Consider the following 19,026-nt stretch of genomic DNA (forward strand, 5'->3'; position numbering starts at 1 on the left):
ATGTTCAAAATTTTCCTCATAAATGATTTGTGGTATTTCAGGAAGGTTTTACAACAAGGACAAGTATTTGATTGGCATGCATACTATTTCATGTAATGAAAATCCAAGTATTTTATTTTTTTGAATTCTTTATTATCAAGAAAAAGATTTTGGATTATCACATTTTTTCATTCCACAGAAGCACTAAAGGACGTTCAGTGTAGCAACTGCAACGTCTTTGGTTTCTTCTACACTAGATTTATAATACCTTTCAGAGATGCTAGCAGCTAGCCTCACCAGCAGTGTACAAGCAGCGAGAGCAAGTAGAAGTGTTAATATCTTCTTAACCATCAGCCTCTTCCTGCACCCCCCCCCCTTTTTTTTTTTAAATAAAAAAAAGACATTTTGTAGAAATTCAATCATGACAACAGATCAGTACAAAAACAAAAACAATTTGAGTAAGTATAACGTAAGGAATTAGAACATCATACAAATTAGCCATATGGTTATTTGAAATCACCTGAACTAGGTGGACAGGTAGTTGGACCATATTTGTTGGAGCATTTTCTGCATTATCAATAGTGGTTTGGACACAAACAATACAGTTCTATGACCTGTTAGGTCAATTTTATTTATTTTTACAATTGACTGTTAGTCCTGAAAAAACAAAAGGCTAGAAATTATTTATCCTGAAAAACAAAGTCAGTAAAAGTTTGAGACTGCAGACATTTCATACAACTGCAAGTATTTATATATCACACAACCAGCTGACATGTGAATATTAAAAAAGAAATCTTAAAATGCCAAGACTCAGCACCTCGCATATTGCAATAGAGCGCAAGCTGTAAAGAGGGAATTTATATTTAATGCAAGATCTGCTGAGAGCGAGCATACCAGAAATTTATAATTAGATGGTAATGAGGACAATCCTCCTCTGATCAGTTTTATACCAGTAAGGCTCCATTCATTTCAGTGGTGCTGATCCTAATTTATGCCAGTGTCAGTGTAGAAAGAATTAAGCTACTGTCCTAGACAGAACACTTTTTCCTCACATCGTAACCACAAACATGAGACAGCCTAAGATATTTTTAAAAACGGACACTTAAAAATATACCTGTCAATCCCTAATTCCTCAAAAACGTTACTTATTTTAGTTAGTAGGTAACCAAGACTTAAAAGAAGCTGATACCAGGATGTAAAAATGAGCAAAGCTGCATGTGACATTCCAAGATACGGCCCAAAGCTCACAGAGATGTGAGAACTTATGAACTAGACAGATAGGTGCTGCAACACACAAAGAAACAGTTCGTGCCTTCTTCAGCTGTGGAGATTCTGTGAAGCCTACTTTTCTGGCCATCTTTCAATGCAGCTAGTATTCAGCTTCAGGACTTACATTATCACTGAAAATCCCTTCAGAGTAACTGCACCGACCCTTATGGCTCAACATGAAAATATGAAGTCAGCGATTAACTGAACATTTGCTGCAGAAGTAAAACAGAACCAGCAGCTGCAGCAATCCCCTCAAAGTAACTTTAGTTCTGAATCAATCACAAAAATCGTTTCTATCACACAGACACACGTATCTGAGGAGTTCTAAACTGAACACACAGGCAAAACATTTGAATTAATTCACACCTACCCGCTGCAACCAATGACTTTATTATACAGATAGGATGGAAGGCCTTTGAGATGAATGTTGTTATCCACGTAAACATACTGTAGCTCCCGAGAACGACCTAAATCTGGGTTTAGAAAACAAGAAAATAAGTAAGGGAGAGAAGGAACGACAATGGCAACTCTAAGCAAGGCAATTCTCCATCATTATAAACAATCAGATTCAATGTTAAGCAAACAAATTAGTACATCCCAGTTGTAACATTTCAGCAACTTATTTTAGTAAATTGCAATGCTATTTCTAACCAGTTTTTCTATTTATCCATAATAAATTAAAACCCTTTTTCAGGAGCCATGAAAATCCCACTACAAAAACTTAGATTTTGACATTGACGAACTCTAAGATCAGTTTGAAAAAGCAAAAACACAACTCATTTCAAATCTACTGTGAGAAAATCATGCAAGGCCTTGCATCACTGAAATCACAGCTTTGCTATCCATAAAGTGGTAAAGAAATAACCAAGAATGCCTTCTGTCCCACTGTTTCTTTTCTCCAAGAAGAGATACGTATTTAATTACATTAGCTATAACTAAACACAACCAGTGATCATTCCAAAACAAGTCTGTGTGTTATGTCAAGTTACAGAACATAAGAAAATACATAGCCATTAAACTGCAGAATATTACACAGCAAAAGCCATGGCTACAACCAATACATCCAAACATGTGCTGCTTATTATTTCTGTTAAAATATTCATTGCTGGCAATCAAAAGAAGCAAGCACAGCATATTTCTAGTCCACGAAGGTATGCTTTAGATATGCTAATATATTAAATATGTTAATATAACTCCTGTTATGACCATGTAGATATGGAGTGATTTTATTTTGTTTAGAAAATTAAAGTGGGGGGAAAACAGAGCAAAAGTAAAGGGGAAAAATTAAGTTTCTAGGAATTCTCAAGGAAAAATTTTGCTTATCTGCAAGATGTGGTCAGTCTGCTATCAAAGGAAGTGAAAAACATGTTAAGAGGCATTTTAAGACAAACCAAACTAACTAAAAAGAATAATCTAAAAGAATTTCAACTGTCAAGGAAGCTGACACGTAGGATCATCTGGGCAGCCTATTTCATCCGTCGTTTCTATGCCATTCAAGATACTAGGTTAGGAAGAGACATATGCCTTTAATAAAACCAAGCACCGATGTCTGAAAGCCTCTCCGTGTTGGAGGAGATAGCTGCAACCCAGACAAATTGCATTAAGAAAAGATGTGTATGCCTCAACTTCTTAAAGTTTCATGAGTATGCTATAGAAAATAGGCAAGACAAACAAGCATTTGGTGAATCAGCAACACTGAAAGCCTCTAGTAATAGCAGCTAGTTCTGACTTCCCATCTCTATCAATTGGCAATTACCTTGATTGGCACAAAGATGAGGATAACCAAGGAAATGAACACAGCTTCTGCCCCTTTTGTACCCATATCCAAGAACAGAATGAAAGTTAAAATGTTTTCCATGACACCTAGGTACAGGACGATTCTGTTTGGAATCGTGATCTCTTACCATTCCCTACAATAGCCACAGGTAATACAACCCGTTCTTTAACACTGAGCTGTTTCACTTGTACACAGAGCTCTGGACACCACTTAACACAGATAAAGCAAACGACATTTGAAGTGATCTCCCCAAACATTTGGCCATCCTAAAATATACTCAATGTCTTCAGCTGTCACCCACTTGAATGGCAGCTGGAAGCAGCAACGACCTTAAACATGCTGGGGGCTTCAAAGGGATCACAGCATCACATCTTCCATAAGGAACAAGAACTGATACCAACAGAAAACTAATAGGTTCCTCTTTTGAACGAAAAACATTAACATCAAGGGCTTGAGTATGATTTTTTCTTTTAATATAGGCCTTTACTCTGCAACAATCTACAGGTTTTGCCACAGGCTTCAAGGACCATGACCCTGGCTTCATTCAGACCAGAGTCACCAGACATCACAGGATGTTTTCATCCATCATACTCTTCTTTGACCCTGTCCCCAAAGATATTCCAGTTTGAAGAGCTATCTGCTGCATCCATCAACTGTCCTGCCCCAAGAAGCAAGCACAAATATCTCTGCTGACTGATCGGCACTGCTGTGAGATGCTGCTGTGCATTGCTGAGAGCTAACACCTCAAAAAAGATGAGGTATTTTGGCTCAGTATTGCAGGGCTGAAAATAGTTTAGTGAAGTTCTGGAATATTTTTAGATGAAACAAAAACATCACTATCCTACATGAACAAAAATATTGCAATACTGAGGCACTAACACCGTAAAATGTTATAACAGTGGAAAAGAATTAGCCAATAAAATTAAAAGTAAATAGCATGTGCACGGCACACCTAAAGCTGAAAGAAGATTGCCTCATGCTGCAGAAAGCAATCAGACTAAGAAGAGCAGAAAACTATGGGTTGCTGGGGTAGCTTGAACGTGATAGTGTTTAACTCATTAATTTGGAGAATAGAAGAAAATTTTAAGAGGGCTCATCTTCTTCATTTCTACACAGATGTATGCAAATGGGCTGGAAATCAGGCAAGTCAAAAAAAGCCCTAAAGCTGTTCTTTTCATACGCATTTGGGGGTGGGGAGGGGTAGGCTGCATCTCATCTCTTCCCTCTGTCTTTATCTTATGCTATGTTTAGATTCTAAGTTCTGAGTTGACTGCATTTCCTAGGTAATTAAAGCAAATTTTTGGATGTTAGACAAAATATCTCAGTAGGAAAAATGCAATTCCCAAAGCCAAATAGCCTGTAACTATAAATGTTCCTTTGATATAGTTTCTTTGCATTAAATAGCCAAGCATCTTCCAGTCTCCTAAAGATTTTTTTCAAGTTTCAAACGTTATGCATAAAGCTTAAATTTAAATAAATCACTTTAAAAAGCTCTTTGTATACCATCCCCATTAATTTTTGTCTTCTATCAGTCAACAAATATTGTTGAAAATTCCCTAAAAACACACTTCTTAAGAACTTCGTAAAATAAGGAAGCTCTCCATCTCTGAAAAGGCTAAAGCTACAAAGAAGGTTTTTATGTGGCTTTTGCAAGCACTGTACTGTCTAAAACATTTCCACTTTCCTCCTTCCAGGCTTCCAGATCAAAGACCTTTCTCCCAGAAATGACCAAATGCCATGAGTCCTGAACAAACCCCAATTCTATTTTTTTTTTTCCTTCTTTTTCCTTTTTTTTCTTTTTCTTCTCCTAACCTCAGGGCCCTGGCATATGCATTCCACATGGCTGAAGATGGAACAAAAGCTCTTGTGTGTCTGCTCTGATGCTCTTTTAACCATACTGTGAGGGCAAGGACACAAAAGCAGCATATACTGAGGTAGAATAAGACCTTTGTTTACTGTGCACTGATAATTACTAGACCCATTTTCTAAACAAGAAGTACGCATGAACCCTCAATAAAGTGATATAACACTGAGTATTTGCTGTCATAATATCCCCTGTACTGCCAGTATACTTCAGAATTTATGGCCTGTTTGAATTATATTTGTACTTTATTACATAAATTATTTTTATTTTTGCAGTGTCATCAAAGTCAAGTTTCTGCTTGCAGAGGAATTTGCTTTCAGGCACCGAAACATTTGCTCATGGTGAAAGTTTCCAGCTAGCTTTCTATCAAAGGGTAATTTTGATTCTGAGTAGTTTGATATAAAACGATCAGTAGTTCCATCTGCCATTCAAGAGCAGAATTCTTAAGAGCATTTATTAGGACAGCATGAAAGGCACATCCTCCACCCTGACAATAACAGCAAAAATGAAAAAGAAAAAGAAACACAGAGGGCTGTCCAGGAGTTTCCAGTTAAGCTTACACACCTAATTTGGGTATTTTTAGAAGTTTATTAGGAAGGCCTAAAGGTTCAGATCCACACACTTACTCGTTCAGCTGCTGGCTATTTCAGTTTATGTTCAAATAAACTCTTATTTTCCAATACAGGCACATCCCAAAATTAAGTGTATTCTGCACAACAAATGACTAATTCATTGTTGTTTACCCATCTGCTTGTACCAGTTATGAAAGTCAGAGTGGCTTGAGGTATTTTTATTGCGATTTGCAAAACTGATAGATGTTAAACTTGTTTTCTTTAGATGCATGTGCCCTCCAACTCGGGCAGGGTAAATATTACCATTTAAAAGAACATACAGGTCAAAATACTGCCTGGTACCTCTCCAGCAGTGCAGTGAAATTGCAGTGCTATTGCCAGAACAAACCTAACACCTATCAGCCTGGGAACAGGAAAACATAGGTTTCCATTACACATAACAGGAGCCATCCAGGCAGCAACAAGGGACATACTTAGATGGGGAAGAATGGGTACCTTGCCACTTTGGATGTCAACCACCATATAAAAAAGTAAACCATGCTTAAAAAAGCATTAAGGAATACATTCCAAACGTGACTATAGCTGCTGATGTGAACACATCTAATAAAAAAATAAAAATAACATTCTGTTTGGAGATGAATAGGAAAGCAGGCATCTTACACAACTCCCTAAATTAAAAAAATTGACAATTATCGCTTGAGTATCACTTGGTTCCACAGTACCTTTCACTGTTACTCAACCTCCTTAGTCATTGTCACTATTAAAGAGAAGTTAGATGTAAAAATACACAGAAAAAAAAAACATTAGCTAACACACGCAACTATCAGAAATAATGCTACAACTATGCCTTAACATCAGTAATACTCCAAACAAAATATTTTCCCATACAGCAGAAGACAGATTTCATCTTTTTGCTTTTCAATGCACTCTTCTACTTTATTTCATTACATCTTGACCACTCTGAAGCTTTCTGATGCTTCAGAAAAAAAGGATTAAACGTTTACATTTATACTGTGCTGCTTTCCCTCTGAACTCTAGGATTTACGATTCGGTTTCATATTCACAGATAGCAAATTATCTCCAAATGTTCACCAGTGAGTCACTATTAAGAACTACTGAACAAGGTCAATTGACTGTCTTTGATGTTTCCCATTATTTTAAAAGTTCCTTTTGAATGTTTTGAATTTGAGTCTAAAAATAAAGAAAAAAAAGAAGGTGTGTCATTATATTACAGATTTATTTCCTCCTTTTGAACTTAAAACACTTGAGCAGATCTGTGGCTCATCCAGGTCATAGCTCACTCACAGATAAGCTACTAGTGCAGAAGCACAGGAAACTTTTACCCTTTAGTATTTCATATTTTCTCCTACTGAGCAGCATCTTATTTTTAAAAATTGAAAATATTCAGCTTCTCTTGCTCATGAAATGTAGTTAAGAACATTTGCCAAAATAGGGCTAGCTACTCTTCGATCATACTGTGAAATCTGGCCGATGCATCCTGGAACTTGTTTTCTCATTTCTATAATGACATATGTTGGGACATAACTGAAACACTATGTCTGGAGACATTATTTGCACTTACTTGTCAGTGCAAATAAACTGAGGTGCTAAAATTATTGGGACTACCATCAACTGCTTTAATCACTAAATCACTAATAATTAAAAAATAAAGTTTAACCTATGCAGTTAATTAATTTAGAAATGAAATCATCCCATTTTTTGCCACCTCAATTTTAAGCTTCTTTTCCATGTAATTATTGTAGCTTCATCTGCACCTAATTAGCCTAACTCTGAGCGCATTCTAGAGAAAGTATTAGTGGCTATTCAAATGGCATGACAAATCTGCATACATTTCTGTATTTCAGCAGAGATTAGCTCCTCAGCAGGGCTAAGGAGTAACAAACACGTTGAAGATGAGTTGCTTTTCAAAGGCAGACTATACAGTCCACTCGCACTAAAATCACAACTACTTCCCACAATGGAATGCCACTCGCTCACTGCGCCTCCTGTTATCCACATCCGAACTGCTACAGGAGGTAAAATTTTTCTTGTCCTCCTGCTGGAGAAGTTTTCATGGATGCCTGCACGCAAATTAAGCCTTAGCTAGATTATGCAGTACTGAAATTCCTAATGATGAAAAATAATTTCTACGGATTTACTAGGACTCCACAGCAAGTTCCAAACCCCAGCTGAAGAATCTTCGTTAAACCATCAGATCCAGCAGACTGAAACAGGTCATTACCCAAAGTGGTGGAACTCAGATTACATAGTACTATATTTAAACACGACATCATTTAAACTTTTTTCCCCCTCAGTTAGCTAAAAATAAAGCAAATTTGATAGCTGACCTATGGCTTTAAAACAGACATGAAACCTCAACCTTTATTTTTTTATTTTTATTTTTTTTTCATGTATTGACATTATTTTCTAACAACGTGATCACTGTAACAACTCCATAAACAGAGTTGGTAGGGGCTAGCATGGATGAAAATTTGTTGCTATGTTTTTTTGAGGGAAGGCAAGCTTGTTTCCCTGCTTTTTTTCTGACCAACACCCCAGCTCAGCAAAGGCAGTGACTCACCGAGGGGCAGAAATGCAAGGCGGTTTCCAGCCATGGAAAGCTCATTGAGGCTTGGTAGCTGGCACAGGTGGCGCGGAACATACCACAGGTGGTTGCGGTCTGCAGTCAAGTACTGCAGCGAAAGGCACATATGCAGCCTTTCCGGTAATGTTATCAAACGATTGGTTGAGATGTCCAGTGTTTGCAGCTCTCTCAGGTCTCCAACCTCTACAACCAAAAAGGAAGCATTGACATACGTTAATATAACTATTTTCATAAATAGGACCAGAAAAAAAAAATTACTTGAATCAGAAACAAAAGTCAGCAGTTAGCTGTCCTGTTTCTCTCAAGATACACTTCTATCAGTCTATTCTGAACTGAAACTCATAATCTCCATCACCATCTTATTTCAAATCTTTTTGACAGGCAACAGTTATCGGTTAGGCAGTATATTTATACACACAGTGCATTGCTGAACTGTGTTTATTACTACGAACAACATCAAGCAGTTCCCTGGGTCTAAGTCAAAATAAGCAGGAAAAAAGTAAAATCACACTACATAGCTTGCTGTTACTGAGAGTATTTTGCATGACCCCAAATACAATGTATACATCTTTAACATTTGAGGATGCAACTCTGATATACACCTTACTTAAGGCTCTCTCGCAGTGACACTTAGCAGGAAGTGATAAGCATGCATCTGTAAGTGACAACACTTCACCAAGCATGCTTAGGAACAACAGCTGTCTTCATAATACAGTTCAGAAAATCTAGTTGAATTTAGAGAACAGATTTCTTCATAAACTGTAAATTATGTCAGATCATGTTAGAGTCTATTACAGTAAGCTATAAACTATAGTTGCAATTACTACAGCTTCTAGAGATTTTTCTCTTAACCTTTTAAAAATCTAGTCAACATTCACAATTTTAAGAGCAGAAGCATTGTACAACTTCTCCTGCAGGTAACAAACAACGTTCTTCCAAGTCAGCAAGATGCAGTCAAACAAGCAGCCACCCTTGCTATGGGTGATTTCCTTGCATCTGGCCTTTGGAACCAGGATGTGCTTCTTTAAGGACCAACTGACAAAAATATTAAGAAGCTCTACACATCAGCTCATCGTTTGCATATTCTCTTACAATTACTGTATGAATTAGGTAACTCTATAAATTATTTTCCCCCAAACATGGGGAAATGCTAAGCAGTTTGGCTTAGTTTGCCAATAATTCCCAGCAAGAGTGCCGACTTAGGGAGCTCTCAGTGCCCCCCATTCTCATGGTAACTCACAGCATCCTGCGGGATCCACGTGACTTTGCCCTTAGCTGAATGAAGCCAGCTCTTCCAACTGATAGCTGCTAAACAGTGCCCCAGAATTTTCTAGATTGGCAACACCATGTAATCTACACAATCCACAGTCCACACAATTTGCACAATTTACAGATCTATCACCTATTTTATTTATTTTAAAGTAATAAATAGGGCAGCACTACTTGAGGTAAAGCTAACCAGAACCTACTGTGCCCTGAAGCTCTCTCCACAGCAGGAGCTAGAAAATCCACTGCTCCCTGCGCTCTGGTAGCATCCCTGAACATCTTTAATAGTACACCCTAAGAAGTTAACCAAATGCCAGGTTATTTTCAAGGTGCATTTTCAGGTATATTTGTCATTTATGCAATGGGAGAAAGAGAAATGGCATATCTGAAGTTAACGGTGGGAAAAAATTCTTTAAATGATACTTTTAGGACTGGAAACAGAAAAAAAGGGAAATTATAATATTAAAGATTTTCAGAAAAGTAATCATTAAAGTTGGTGTGTGCATTTAAAAGGAGCTGCTACACACCACAGATCTCGGCATTAACTAGAATAAAGAATCACCAACACAGTACACACATCCTTTTATGAAACACTGACAGAAGCAGCAGCTATACATAACCACCACATTTTTCAAACCTCTTAGTTTCTACATTAACAGCAATCATAAGTTTTCTGAAAAGTTTTCTTTATTACAAGAGTGAAAATGAATGGCAAAAGCAAGACAAGCACTTCTAAACAGCAAATGACTACTGTGCAAAAGAACTGCAGTAGGACAGTCTAGTTTTTAGAGCATTTTAGAGCACTTTATATTCATCACAAACAAAGCCATATGCTTTAAAACAGTGACAGGAAGAGAGCCACCTACATCTAGCCAAACCACTGACCACATGCAGTCAATAATAGGCCTAGCTATTTTCATACACTAACCTTTCTCTCTGCCACTAAAAACAGTTTTCTAATTCAGTTTAGGTCCAAAATCCCATAAATGTTACGGTTGGCAAAGCTGGCAGAGTTTCAAAGGCATTGCTAGAATGATATGTTTCAAATCTAAGAGGAAATAGAAGTATTCTCACTTTATCCTTCATCCAAAAAACACATACTTGTCCAAAACTTCATCCTCTCTACCTTAATCTTCCAATGCAGACCAGATGTAAACATCCACTCTCAACACATAGTGCCATATGTTAGAAAAACACCCACCAACCCCTGATGAAGTTAAAAAGTAAACCAAACCACTTAAAGTGCCGTCAGATTAAAGACCCAACTCCCTGGTCTCCCACCAGAGCGCTGAAAGCTCATTTGTAGGAACATGCTCAGATACTTACTTAATGACACTAAATTAGTTTCCATCTCATTAAAGCAAAGGAAAACAATAAAGAGGAATAACAGAAAACATAAACAGTCCATTAATAAGCTTCTCAAGCTTTTAGTCACTAAACACTATTATTTATGCTTTAAAAAATCTCTCAAGAAATACTGAAGGATGCTTTACCTGACAAAGGGTGAAAAGCCTACAAACCTCTCTTCAAGCACCTCATCAAGCACCAAGACATCTATGAGGGGTGGGCTTTGGAAAGTTTAGTTAGACCCAGAAAAAAAAAAAAAAGGCTATACCTGAATAACAAGAGCCACCAGGGAAGGGACTGTTATTCAGAGATGGGTTTTTTAAATGGATAAGAAAGAGACAAGCATTATACATTGCCATTAAACTACATGCAGGAGCTGCGATTACATTTGAGTGAAGTTCATAAGTGTGTAATTTAGAAATTGATATTAGCTCTAGTATTAACTTGACGCCTATCCAAACCAACAAGGCAGTGAGCTGACCCCCAATTTGACATCAGGCTCAAACTCTCCATATCTCCGCTCAACTCACACTGGAACAGGCTCCCCAGGGAAGTGGTCACTGCACCGAGCCTGTCTGAATTTAAGAAGAGATTGGACTGTGAACTTAGGCACATGGTCTGAACTTTTGGGTAGACCTGTGCGGTGTCAAGAGTTGGACTTGATGATCCTTAAGGGTCCCTTCCAACTCAGGATATTCTATGATTCTATGATTCTAACTCCTAACCTGGAGCGAGGCGCACACGTGGAGGCAGGCCAAGGCCAAGCGCCGATTCTTGGACCCGAGTGTTTCAGCTGTGTCCATCTGCACACATTGCTGCCTTCACACACAGTTGGGCAATTCTGTGGCTTGGCCATCTGGTACAAATGTGCTCGTGGGGTACTTCTACACCAAGTAGCTGACAGCCTGTAAATTCACATACTGCCTTACCTCACAGCAACTTGTGCGCAGGCTTATAGCCAACGTCCTGCCTACAGCCTTCTGAACGTGATTTCAGCGACACCAACGTACATACGAATACTTCAGACTGTATTCCAGAACTGCCAGCACTTCTGTAATTAATTCCACTTTTTATCCTTGATAATAGGAGGACTCAGAAGTGATAACTGCAGCTCTGAAAAGCAGCCCTTGCGTTCATTGCACTAGCCTGGAGAAAGGGACAAGCGAACTGTCCTCCTACGTGTTCGTATTTCCAAAAGAAAAGCTGCCAAATGGGTTTGTCTCTCAACACAAGGAGAGAAGAAACATCAGCACACTTCCCCCCAGGTGAATCTTTCAAGGAACTCTAGGAAGTTTCAAAAATCATTGACCTATCAAAATGGACTGTATTTATATTACCGTATCTGGCAAAAGGAAAAAAAAACAGCTGATTCAGGTGGCTCAAATGCCAGTTTTTAATATTAATTCCCATGGTTTTATCCAAAGAAAAAAGTCCATCTGGAAGTAACCAGATTATACAACATATAATAATTGCCAAAGGCAATTCAAACTTGTTTAACCTTCTGAGGGTATAGGCCTCACCAGCTGCATAACTCAAAAATAACTAACAGTTTTCTTTACTTTTCAAGAGCAACCACACCTCTCCCTGATGGGCCATAACCCAAAACTTCATTCAAAGATATATGAAACACATACACAATTGTATCGGAGTGAATGGAAGGCAAGGATTTACTTTAAATCAAACACTATCCGAGCCTTTCAATCCAAGTAAAGGAAAAAACAGGAGAGGAAAGGGCTACAGACCTACCTGCATGAGTATGCACCTCAAAGCAGGATATTAAGAGAAAGCAGAGAACCTACAAGGAATGGAAAAAGGGACTCATCAGCAAAGAGCTGCCACTTAGAGGTCAGACTGCAGAAATTAAATGAAAACTGCCAGGAGGCCAGGAAAATGGGAACTCACAGAGAAAATTAAGAACAAACAAAAGGTTTCTCAATAAGAACTGCAGAGCAAGAAACCAAGAACTGGTGTCAACAAGGGGTAGAAATTAGGAGAACAGACCAAATATTAATTTAGCTTTTTGCATCATCTTTTTCCTATAAGAATAATGCTTTGTATGAGGACAGAGACAGCGTACCTCATGGGAACAAAGACAAAGTACTGAAAATTACCACATCCATTGCTAAAATGAAATGAAGCTGCTCAGAAAATTTCCATCACAGAAAACTGAAAAAATGGGTTATATATCAAAACTGCAAGCTCAGGAATGCATATTCTTAATGAATAAGACATTTTCTGGGACAGTAGCCTAGGGCTAGAGAACAAACATAGAACGTGTGCTGAAGGAAGCCCTGTTAACGTAACTCAGCGCTCGTCAGCATCTTACTGTAAGGGCAAAGAGCAACCAGGAGTAACCAGTGCCGGGAACACGAGCAGGAAGCAGAATGAAAATGCAACGCAGGTCTTTTCAAATGTAAATGAAGGTATTCTGGCTTATCTTGCTCTGATGAATTTTCTTAGTTAGCACATGACTACCATATCTCATAGCAAATGATTGGGATGGAGAAATATTACCAGTGGCAGTGCTCCTTGAGAAGCTACTTTGTTTAAAAAAAATTCATTTTCTGCCTTGGTAAGTAATAGTTGGGTTTTGCTTGGTGATGACAAATATTTTAAGCATTGCTAACGTGATAGATAATCAAATTACCATTCAGAAAGAAAAACAAAGACTTTTAGACTTCAGTGACCTGAAATGGAACAAAAATACCTGCTTCAAACAGCAACAGAAGAGAGGGACTGGGTACATTGGTCACCACCTAAGGGTCATGAGCCAGTAGAGAATGCAACTCTGACACTTTCTAGATAGAGCCAGCGTTTTCTTCAGAGCAAGGAAGTACGTTAATACACCTTTGCACTGTTAGCAGCCATGGCCTTGCTATTACCATACGAACATTCCCATCTGGCACGCTGCTACAAAGGAGCCTAACACGAGGCGATCCTCTCTCATTTGCCACCCGCTCCGCAGCCCCAGCAGCACGCTGCTGTTCCACAGCTGCAGTGCTCTGTATAAAAGTCTTCACTATACATACTCAGTCTTTTTTTTCCCCAGCTTTTGGTACCCAGGGGGACACATTCTTACAAATCCTTACGAAATGGAGCACAGGGAGGACTGGCTGCAAACATGAAGCACTGGATTTCATGCACGCAGCGATCCCTTTGTGTCCTGGGTTCCAAACAAAGTGGTGGATTGTCTCAGAAAAGAAATATGAGGTACTAAGAGTGGCTACCATCCTTCATACAAAAAAAACAAACTTATTTTCATCACCTTTCATGAACCTCAATACAAGATGCATTTTCCTGTCAGACCGTACAATGGAGAGTGGAAGATGTCTCAAGTCTTTCATACTTCCAAAGCTTATTACCAGTTCCATCTGAAAAAAAATGCAAGTCTCTATGCATGCCTGTTAATTTTAAGTGTGTTTCTATTATCACTTTAAAACTGTATGGGACAGGAAACACAAGGTTAAGTTTAAATTACTAAGAGCTTGAGGGAAAGGGTATTTTAGATCCACTCTGGGATGTCTCAGGAGAACTTAAAGAGTTTTTAAGATGGTTAAGACAAATTAAATAGACTATTATATATTACATTAACTGTCCTACCAAGTAGCTCACATTTCACAGCCTATAAAAATGAAATCCTCTTGCACTAGCTGGTGCTTATGATAGACCTGTGCCATCTTGAAACAAAGAAGTTTGACCATAACGAAAAATTGGGATCATTAAAGATGGAAAAGGGGGGAGGCAAAAATAACCACATATACATTTTGATGCTGCTGTATGAAGAGCTTTTACTGTATCTTTAATGAGAGAACTTAAGAAGTACGAGACGTGTTGTTTCCTCATGCCTAACAAACCTGAACACAATTTATTCCTCCTGTCTTTTACTGATGCAGGCTATTTGCTCTGTAGTTCAAAAAAAAACAAAACAGAGGAACTGGAAGATGTGTTGGGATAGTGCAGCAACTATTTCATCAATAACCTGTTTTTTAAACAAGGTGCTGAATATGCATTCAAACCCATAAAAATTATATGGCAACAAACCTCTATCCCAGCTGACTGAGCTGATCAAACTGAAATCCATCACTTTTAAGAAAAACTTAAAGTTCCATTTCATACAAACATCCTGACTGGAAAGAAGAAAAGATTTTCTGGGGCAGGATGGCCTTTGTGAATGAAGACAGTCATGTAAGTAATGCCTCAAAGATGTGCCCAATTGTGAGTTTCGCCTACCTCAGCCATAAACAATACTAACATTCTCAGAAATGTTTCAGCACCAGACAACTCAAAACAAAGCAAAAAATACGTACTTTGACTAAACATAGCCACATATCATCTTTTATCCAAAACGTCACTGATAAACATCAGAGTAAATGCCAATGTAGTACCGAACCTTATTTTGTACCGTTGTTCACCAGCAAAGGTGAGAAGAGTGGCATTTCACAGTCCAATCTTACAAACCATTAACTTTCATTCAGCAAAATGGCTGAAAAGAGACTTGAAGCATGAGGGTGTCTTTCAGTCAAACCATTCGAAAGGTCCCCACCTTATACCACAATTAAACTTCAACTGGCCACCTTCTCGATTTCACAAGCTCTCCTCAGCATCAGCAGTGCAGCAGCAGGCAGAGCACCCAGCTCAGGGTGGTTATTAGGCTGCCTCCTGCAACTCCCTCGACGTGCAGGCATCACACCTAAGCCTACGCAGGTCTCTGTGAACCTCAGCAGGAAATCACCCACACAAGTGAATCAATTCTCCAGCAAAGACAAATCCTCTGAGGCAGTAAATGACTAGAGGAGACATACTGTTAGGATTCAGCACGATGCCAACGGAAGCAGCTACAAGAGCGAGGTCTACGCATACGCTCAAATTCTTTATAACAGATGCCTCACCAAGTCTCCTTATATAAGACAACATTATTTTTAAACTGTTATTCTTAAACTTCGACTTATGCAAGGTTACAAGCAGGTTAGGAATTCTGTTTTATTTCATAATTTGATAGTGTCAATAAGTTAAATTAATCAGACAATAAAATTACCAGAAATTAACATGAGAAGAGTGGAAAAGGATGGTCAATAGGGCAAGAGGGATAAGGAAGGAAAAAGGTTTAGAGCAATGAATAACAAGCTATCCAAAATAACAGAAGAAAAAAAAAGTTGTTTATGCACAAAGGTAACCCAAGGCCATGAAATAATCAGCTTGCCCTCTTCCTCAGAAAACACCCTATTTTGTGCTAGTGTACTCTACCTAGTACTTTACTACCCCACAGCAAAGTACTGGTCTTACACAAACAAGTAAGAAATGCAAAGTTATTTTACTAACCTTTTTGCCAAATTTTGGCCAGAGGAGCTGACAGAGCAACAAGAGAATGGTACTTGGTCAAGTACACTACACAAAAAATTCTGCTAGCTCCTTACAAACAAAGTCCCATTTAGGAAGTGATTTTTTTTTTTATTTTTTTTTTTTTTCTGTTGTCTTCCCTTGCAGGAACAGCTGTTTACTACCTTGGTGGGTAAGCTGTTTTCCCTGGTGGTATGAACATAAACAAATTTGCTATGAATAAAGCATGAGATCCGTTATGCTTGTATTGTTTCTGCCTTATCTTTATTGGTGTACATCATCTACAACTCACTGTGTACTAAGGTCAATACACTGAAAGAGGGAAGAAATGCTTTCCAGGAGGACTTAGTGAATAAAACGAAGAGCTAATGATTTCAACTGAGATGCTGTCCAGATAGAGATGGCTACTTCAGTAACATGCTTTGATTATGCACAACAAACCAGCGATCACCTAAAGACAAGGAAACCAAATGTGCATCCTAAAGAGATTAAGGAGAGGGATTAAGGATAGTTCAGGAAGCCACAGAGACAGACCAGTCCTAGCCATAAATTCCATGACAGCTTTTTCCGTTCTTCTTCTTCAGAGGAAAAACTTCAAGACAACGGACTGGCGTCTCTGAGGAGAGTATAGTAGAGCCTGACCTGTTAGTACTTCAGTGTCTAAATAATCCAAACAAAGACCTATCTGTTGTGACCGTTGCTATCACCCGTTTCCAACCATCTGAACACAGACATCTTTCCTTTTCCTAAGGTTGTGGTTTTTCACCACCCCCCTCCAAGAAAGAGCTAAATGCATAACAAAAGCAATAGGTCCAGGTTAAATTTTCATCTTTCAGTGGAAAACTATCAGGTTGTATCAAATTGAATTGTGCCCACTACTTTATCTTACTCTTGGGAGATGCCACAGCAGCCTCTTCCACAAAAGTAAACCTTAGTCTCCATAACAACAAAAAATGAACCTGACTGGGAAGAGGGAAAGGAAAAGAATCAAAGGAAGTTCTTCAGTCTGTAACCACTATTACAGCAGAGAAGTCACCAAATTTGTTTTTCGAAGGAATAGTAATGGATGGGATTGCCTCAACTCGACTCCCATGCAAACCAGAGTTCTTCCAGTCCACTTCACAGCAGAAACTTCAACAAGAGAGCACTTACTGCAAATTGCAACAGTCATTATAGGAGAGGGACTGGCTACACATCCACAGGGAAGTCCTGCTGTAATAGAAGTGCAATTTTCTTACAGGACAACTCTGGATCCTGAAGCCCTTGTATGGTAGCAGCTTCTCCTGTTCCTCCGGCTCTGAGGCTACCTTGCAGACTGGCAGACATGGGCAGGCAGGAGAGCTGCTACACGGAAAAAGGTATGGACACACTACTAATAGTTTGATGGGCTGATGGGTACCAAACGAGACATTCAACGACAAAGATAGACATGTTCTGATTTTCAAAATGATGAGAGAAATTGCAAGCCTTATTTTAATCAGTGAAAGATCGCACTGTTAGGCATTGCACAGCAGCACAAAATAGACAAGGCTTGCAATTACACTCCAAATAGCCCCACGCTCAGTCATTCCCAATTGCACTACCTTAGCTACACAAATAAGTAGTCCTAGTCCATAAAGCTCTCAAACATTAAATAATTACCAACCAGAGTATACTTGCAGTTGTTCTGTATAAAAGCCTTCCATAAAGGATGGCAATGTAATGCAGATTAGGACAATGCTAAGTTAAACACAGCCCTTTATTTTAAATGTTAGGGCAATAAAATTAAGTTAACACAAATACAGGTATCAAACTTTGCATGTGTGACATGAACCACAGTAAAGTCAATCTTACATAATACCTCCAGTTATACACATTCTCTTTAAAGGCTTTTCCCATTTACAATTGATTCCTTTAAATGACGCATTTTATTTTGCTTCCATTTATTTAATAGACTAGCTGAGTAAGAACAAAGATATTGATAATAAGTAGTATTTTCATTTAACTTTCCCACAACGGTACATATACAACATTTGGCCAGCAAGATCAACATGAAAACAGATACACTCTAAAATTCTTCTATTACACAGCACTAACAGTTTGGGTTTATTCAGTTCCAAAGACTGAATTGCTTTTTTCTCCAAGCTTCCCTGACCACTCACAGCCTACCAGTGAATTGCATTCGCTTAATGCGCACATAAAATCAACTACCCGTTAATATAGCTCATCACTGTCCCTAAACTATGTAAAAAAAAAAACAAAAAAAAAACAACACAGAATCAACGAGAGAAAGCTACATTCATAGAGAACTTTAATATTAAACTTATTCTTTTTCCCTTTAGACTTTTAAGCCTTTATACATTTAGCATCCAACCCTATAAAAACGACTAAAACTAGGGTTGAGAGCTATTTTTTAAGTCACAAATGTTTACTTCTTACAACATCATCTCCATTTCTTTCAAATTAGTAAGAGGTTTTACATGAAACGTGAGCAGCAAATGACTGCGACAATTTCATTTTCTGAACTAACAGCTACTGAATTTTGTGAGCAAGCCTCAGCCATGTGCTGTCACAGCAGATGCATGCTGTTTTAACTTCCACTAATCTTACAGTGGTGAAGGATACAACAAAGTGCAGTTTTTCACTGCTTATTTATAAACCATGCTGGCAGAGACAGTTAGCATGGGCATAATCCTACTGAGAAGCTGGTTATGCTTGTACGGCTCACTTGGCCTTTGCTTAGGATCCTCCTGCAGTAGGTCAGAGCAGCAAAACTAAGTCAGAGCCCTCTGGCAGTGTCCTACACTGAAAGCAATACGACACTTCTCATGTCAACCTGCACTTCACCAACCTGTTACTGTTACCATATCCTTTTTCTCACACTTACAAAGCAATGAAATAATTCAGAGGAAAAAGACCCACAATTTAATATCTGTACAGAGCTGAAGTTCTCTGAAAGCCTAAATGCCATTGAACATACTGTGTGTATTAAAGAACTTTTCTTTCTACAAAAACACACACACACTGTTTG

The 19,026-nt window shown here is 38.4% G+C and overlaps 1 protein-coding gene across 5 annotated transcripts in view; it reads right to left on the bottom strand.

Moving 5' to 3' along the window:
• LRRC28 (leucine rich repeat containing 28) overlaps positions 1-19,026 on the bottom strand; it is a 53,409-nt gene that overhangs the window by 12,544 nt on the left and 21,839 nt on the right. For 4 of the 5 annotated variants that reach the window (XM_084531901.1, XM_084531900.1, XM_084531902.1 and 1 more), the window contains 2 exons: positions 8,043-8,249; positions 1,619-1,721 (listed from right to left, as the gene is read on the bottom strand). In XM_084531901.1, the coding sequence (XP_084388027.1) occupies positions 1,619-1,721; positions 8,043-8,249 (310 nt within the window). Of the gene's footprint in view, positions 1-1,618; positions 1,722-8,042; positions 8,250-12,425; positions 12,447-19,026 lie in introns of those variants that run through there. The other variant, XM_084531904.1, reaches the window with a different exon arrangement.

This window comes from Aythya ferina (genome assembly GCF_964211825.1).
Source record: "Aythya ferina genome assembly, chromosome: 11".
In the NCBI taxonomy this organism is placed as follows: Eukaryota; Metazoa; Chordata; class Aves; order Anseriformes; family Anatidae; genus Aythya; species Aythya ferina.